This window comes from Elephas maximus, chromosome 2 (genome assembly GCF_024166365.1).
Source record: "Elephas maximus indicus isolate mEleMax1 chromosome 2, mEleMax1 primary haplotype, whole genome shotgun sequence".
In the NCBI taxonomy this organism is placed as follows: domain Eukaryota; kingdom Metazoa; phylum Chordata; class Mammalia; order Proboscidea; family Elephantidae; genus Elephas; species Elephas maximus.
The window spans coordinates 151,156,967-151,163,401 of NC_064820.1; the positions used below are offsets into that span (position 1 = coordinate 151,156,967).

The 6,435-nt window shown below is 47.0% G+C and overlaps 1 protein-coding gene across 1 annotated transcript; it reads left to right on the forward strand.

Annotated features, from left to right (window-relative positions):
* Window positions 1-339: 339 nt before the first annotated feature.
* Window positions 340-4,837, forward strand: WNT8A (Wnt family member 8A). The gene is made up of 6 exons (XM_049868674.1): window positions 340-407; window positions 499-532; window positions 738-876; window positions 2,119-2,244; window positions 2,965-3,107; window positions 4,289-4,837. Exons 1-6 carry the CDS (start codon window positions 340-342, stop codon window positions 4,835-4,837), a joined length of 1,059 nt encoding a protein of 352 aa, XP_049724631.1.
* The last annotated feature ends 1,598 nt before the right edge of the window (window positions 4,838-6,435 follow it).

The window sequence follows — 6,435 nt, forward strand, 5'->3', positions numbered from 1 at the left end:
TAAAAAAAAAAAAAAAAAAAAAAACCCTAAGGATAGAGGAAAACCTTCAGCCCTTCTTTCATCCTGGGAGGGAGGGAAGAAGGGCTAGCTGGGCTGGCCAGGGTGGGGCGGGGCTTTCCTTGCAGATTTTGGGCTGAGTCCCTCCTCCCTGGTCCCCCATTGGGTCAGTGGCTTCTGCAGCCCTGCCAGGGAGGGACAAATGAAAAGAGCTGTTGATTTTCCCCCCTTGGCCATCCAGAATTTCCCCCACATAAATACTGAGAAAGGCCCTGCTCTCTCCTCACTCCTTCCCTGGACTTGGCCCTGGACTGGACCTGGTCCTCTGGGATGGGCAGGGCCATGGGGGACCTGATTATGCTCTGGGTGGCTGTGGGCATATGCTGGGCCACCCTCAGTGCTTCTGCCTGGTAAGTCCTTTCCTCTCACCCCTCTTAACTCCCAAGGCAGCCCTATTGTCTCATCTCCATTCACCTGTCTTGTCTACTCTCTTTTTGGTAGGTCAGTGAACAACTTCCTGATAACAGGTCCCAAGGTATGATGGTCTCTGGCTCCTTTTTTACTCATCTGTGTTCCTTAGAGGACTCTTTAGGAGAAGAAAAAGAGGGGAGGGGAGAAAGTACCAGAGGAACCCCCAATTATTCCTTAATGAAGAAGTAGCCCATAGGACCCCTGCCTGTTTCCTCCACCCCAGAGACCTGAGCTGGGGCAGAAGCTCACAGCCCTTTCCCCTTTGACAGGCCTATCTGACCTACACCACCAGTGTGGCCCTGGGGGCCCAGAGTGGCGTTGAGGAGTGTAAGTTCCAATTTGCTTGGGAACGCTGGAACTGTCCTGAAAATGCTCTGCAGCTCTCCACTCACAACAGGCTGAGAAGTGGTAAGTGTGTGCAGGACCACACCTGTAAAAGGGGGTATATGTGTACGTGTAACATTTATGTGCACAGTGAAATGAAAGGTTACCAGTAATTTGCTGAACTGGCACTTCTGTGCTGTGTGACCCTGAGTTGCTTCCCTTCTCTCAGTCTGTTTTTCCTCATTTGGGCCAATAAGGCCAGCTCTGTTTAGCTCACCCAGGGTATTGTAAGGATTCAATAAGGTGGATACAAAGGTATCTCTATACAAATGTAATACATTACTATATTTTGTGATTGCATGCCTGTATTCATGTGTTTATACTCACCTCAAGCTGATTTGCATGAACTAAAAACAGGGAAAGGGCTCTATGTTTGCAGCACCTGAGGGAGTTGCACATCTGCCCAGCTGTCACAAAAGCCCAACAATAGAGAAGCTGAGAGATCACACTGAGCTGTACCTCTGGTGGTGTCTATTTGTGTGTGTCTGTGTCTGTGTGTCTGCGTTCACTTGTATACCTATGTAGCTGTTTGTAACTGTGTGTAGCAGTCTGCATAAAAGTCCTCTGTGTAGAAACAGTAGAGTTGCTTGACAACAGTTGGTGGGAGTGGGCTTAGGGGACAGGGTAGAAATAAATATCTTCCTGTGGGGTAGACAGATGGGGTATGTGGAAATGAAATATGACAATATTGGGTCAGTGGCTCCTGCAGCCCTGCGACTGAGGGGCAAATGAGAAAAGCTGTTGATTTCACCCCTTGTCCATTCAGAATTCCCCCAACATAAATACTGAGAAAGACCCTGCTGTCTCCTCACGCCTCTGTAGTTTAGTAAGTGGTATCCAGGGTCCTTATTATTTCATGACCAGGATGAAGAAATGTCCTTCTCTCTCGAGCCAACCCCATGGCCCCGAGGCCTCACTGTCCATACCTAAGCATGAGTAGCAGTGTCTAGTGGGTAGAGCTCTAGGCTGGACTTCAGGAGAGCAGAGCCCTGGTTCCAACACCACAGCTGGTGAGGAGAGTGGTCTTGGTCTCATTCACCATCTCTCTAGGTTTTACTTTCCCCACCTGCAGCATGGAGGAGCTCATTCCTGCCTGGATACAGTCAGAATGCTAGAAAGACATTAATTGTTCTCTCGAGTAGAAGAGCATTCTTCTCTTAAACTCAAAGTGGGTGGGGGACAGAGGAGAGAAACTGCATTGTTTCTGTAAAGCTGTGTTTTATTTTATTGGGGTCCAAGTTTCCAGTTCCCTCTTTCTCTCTGAAGCCACTAGGGAGACTTCCTTCATTCACGCAATCAGCTCTGCGGGGGTCATGTACACCATTACCAAGAATTGTAGCATGGGAGACTTTGAAAACTGTGGCTGTGATGAGTCAAAAAATGGAAAAACAGGTAAGTTGTGATCTCTGATGGGGGTGGGACGGGGTGAAGGACTGCAGAGCTGAGCACACGTTAGAGTCTTTCAGGGAAAGGCTGAGGAACACAGTTCCCTCAAACCCCTCAACCCCAGAAGTCCCTTCATTTGTGGGAAATCCTGGATCTAGACTCTCCTGAGAGTTGAGCCTGGATCCATCAGTCCAGAGATTAGCAAGTACCACCAAGCTCCATTTCTAACAAGGCAGCTAGGAATAAGGAGACCAAAGACAGTCTAAAGCTAACTCTGGTATTCAGGCTTAGAATGGGTTATCTGTAATCCAGAGCTTCTCCACTATTTGCAGGCCACCTAAGAGACTTAATAATACAGATTTGGCACTAATGAAGGAGGAGGAGGCTCTGACAAGACTACTGTAGAATAATAGTACAGAAACCCGGAACGTTTGAGCTGGGCTGAACCTTTGAGATCATCTAGTCCAGCCCCAGTGTTCTTACCTTTACTATGGGTATAGAGACTAAGGCCTACAGCTAGAATTACCTGAAGCGTGGGCCACTGGGCATGGGAAAAGGACTCCCTCCACCTAACCTCATCACCTCTATTTCCCTGTCTCACCTTGAGCTTTACAAGGTTTTAGGGCTCTTGGGTATGGTTTGGCTCTATCAGCCAAAATAACCACAATGTTTCTCCTGGGACTTAACAGAAAGCTGATGCAGAGCTTATTCTTTCCTTATGTATAGGAGGCCACGGCTGGATCTGGGGAGGCTGCAGCGACAATGTGGAATTTGGAGAAAGAATCTCCAAGCTCTTTGTGGACAGCCTGGAGAAGGGGAAGGATGCCAGAGCCCTGATGAATCTTCATAACAATAGGGCAGGAAGGCTGGTGGGTATAGGAGTCAACCAGTGAGCCACAAGGCTCAGTATTGGCAGCAGCCTCACATCTGCAGGTCTTTACAACTTACCAAGAGCTGTCTTATGCCCACACATTTCATCCTCATGCCACCTATAGGACTGGGATGGTTACCCCCATTCTCTGGACGATGAAGCTAGTTAAGCCCGAACTAAGTGGCTTGTCCAAGGCAGCACAACTAATAAGCATCAGAGCCAGGCAATGAACTTAGATCTTCTAACTCCCTGTCTAGTTCTCTTAACACTAAATCCTCTGTTTTGGCCCGCTCCATAGGCAGGTTTCTGAGAATAGAGACCAATGCAGAATCAAGGCCTTGCTTCTGTGACTTTAATTTTCGGTCATTTCAACTGTGTGCTCTAGGAAATGAACTGAGGTTTATTTTCCAGTCTTGTGTCCTCAGGTCTGTATGGACTGCCAGGGATTGGCAGGTCCCTCTGGATCCAGGTTTCTCTAGAAGAGGCTACTCTCCCCCTAGGGTTATAATTCATCCCCAGGCTTTTGTGGGGTAGCAGTCTCAGGAGTATTCTGAACTCAAATCTGAAAATAAGTTGGATTCAGAACCAAGAACATAGAAATTTCCTTGTGAACCTGTACCTAGATGTCCTAGTTGCCTGGGCCGGGGGAAGAGATTTTCAAGGAAATAACAACCAGGTGTTAGGGCTGGGGGCACAGACTCCAGAGGCTTCCTTACCTGTGGGGAGGGAAAATTCAAACCTTCACAAATACCCCAGACTCCAGCTTCAAGACAGTAACAGCGACACTGATCTTATTTCCTGTTATAATTTACAAGGTACTTTCTTGATCATTATTTTATGTGAGTCTTCTTCCCATTGGCAGATAGAGAAACAAGCCCAACAAGTGACAGAGCTGGGCCAGGAGCCTAGGTTGGCTGGCTCCAGTCGCCTTCTCAGCACTTGCTTGGCTCTCCATCAAAATCATCTGGGGGAGCTTTAAAATTGCCAGTATCAAGGCCATTAACCCTCTGCATATGCTAATTGAGAAGATCTGAAGTAGAGCCCAGGAATATTTTTCATCAGCTTCCCCAGAACTTCCTCTGAAGCTAAGAAAAACAGCTCTAAAATATTCCATTTAATCACTAGCCCTTGGTCTTCCCTACCCTCAGCCATTCTCTCTTTCATTCTCTCTCTCTGAAGGCAGTGAGAGCCACCATGAAGAGGACCTGCAAATGTCATGGCATCTCGGGAAGCTGCAGCATCCAGACATGCTGGCTGCAGCTAGCTGACTTCCGGGAGATGGGAGACTACCTAAAGGCCAAGTATGACCGGGCACTGAAAATTGAGATGGATAAGCCGCGGCTAAGGGCTGGGAACAGTGCTGAGGGCCGCTGGGCACCCACCGCAGCCTTCCTTCCTAGTGCAGAGGCTGAGCTGATCTTCTTGGAGGAGTCACCAGATTACTGTATCCGCAATTCCAGCCTGGGCATCTATGGCACAGAGGGTCGAGAGTGTCTGCAGAACAGCCACAACACATCCAGGTGGGAGCAACGCAGCTGTGGGCGCCTGTGCACCGAGTGTGGTCTGCAGGTCGAAGAGAGGAGAACAGAGGCCATCAGCAGCTGTAACTGCAAATTCCAGTGGTGCTGCACAGTGAAGTGCGACCAGTGTAGGCACGTAGTCAACAAGTACTATTGCATGCGCTCCCCGGACAGCGCCCGGTCCCAAGACAAGGGCAGTGCCCGATAGCACCCCACACAAACTCACTTGCTCTGTTGCAAGACAGAGCAGGGGGACACAGCTTCTCTTTTGGAGAGAGTAGATTGGAAAACAATTGGAAAATCACACGGTTGGCCTATAGTCCTCATGATTACTGATAATAAATGGGAAAACAGAGGCCTAAGATTATACAGGCATATTCTTGTCAGAGCTGAAGTTGGAACCTGGGCCTTTTGACTTAGGTAGACCCCATTTCATGTCTCCTTCAAGTTACTTCCTAGTCTTTGTGCTTATATTTATGCAGCTTGCTAATGGGAGACTTTTGTTTAGGGTCCATATCCAGAGGGACCCTCAAAGTACTGGTTCCCTTAGGGGAACAGAGGGAATGGAAGCAAAAATCAAAGGAATTGGTTCAGACTCCTGAAGGAGCAACCTTTCCCTACTCTGGCCGTCTCCAGAAAGACCAACTACAAGTTCATGCAGATCAGCGGGGCTGAGACCACCTATCTGGGAGGTTTTTAGGGTGTTGGGTTTTTCACCTGAGTCTGCACTTTTGAAAATTCTTCCCACCCAACCCTGGGGAACACAGGTCCCAACACAACCTAAGGACTTCTCCATCTCATAAACCATCTCTAGAGCCATGGAGAGGGAATGGTCACAGTAAGCGGACAGGTGATTACAACTTACCCAGACAAGGTCCCACAAAAGGGAACCCCCCCTCCCCAAGAGCTGTAAAATGACCCGTTTCATTATTTTCCCAGATTGGGAACTTCAACTTCATTTTACAATAAATGTTTCTAGAATATATCCAGATGGGTCCCTTTTATTTTTCCCTTTGGAAACCTAAAGATCAGAAAGAGAACAGGAAATCCTGCTTCTGTATCCCAATTATCCACCAGCCTAAGAGGGAAACTGGAAATATCCAAACCTCTTGATTTCAGTGTTTGACAGATGATAAAATTGAGACCCAGGCACTAGCCAATAGGAAAACAATCCAGACTCCCAGATTTAGGAGGTATTACTTTAATGCACCTCAAGCAACTTGGGGAACAAGGAAGTCCTTTGAACTTGAACCATATTCAAAGTGTGTTCACTCTCTTAACTTTGGCTTCCTGGGGTGCCTGTACATCAGGGCTTGGGCCCCAGGACAAATGACTGGGAGAGTTGTGGATTCTGCCTTTCTCGTTTGCACTTCTACATCTTCCCATAAAGAGAGCAGTGGGGGCACAGTCATTGGTCTAACTCTGAATATCTCAACCTTGGGAGTCTGCCTGTCTGCACAGGCCAGCACCTTGCAGGGAAGAAATATTTCAGATACGTTGAATAAACTAAGTAAAATGACTGATCAACAAGAGTGGGTAAAATACCCCCAGCTCATTGTTTTAAATTAGAAAACAATTTAAATGTTCAATAGTAGGGTAAACTAGTTAAATCATGATCTTACACGGAATATAATTTAACCATAAAATACTATTCATGAGAAATATTGGTAAAATGGGAAACATTTATGATTAACTGAACAAAGCAGATTACAAAACAGCATTTTTAGGATAAATGCAATTTTGTTAAACAAATACATGAAAATATTTGCCATCATGTAACACCAAAGTACAGTGGCTTTTGCTTTC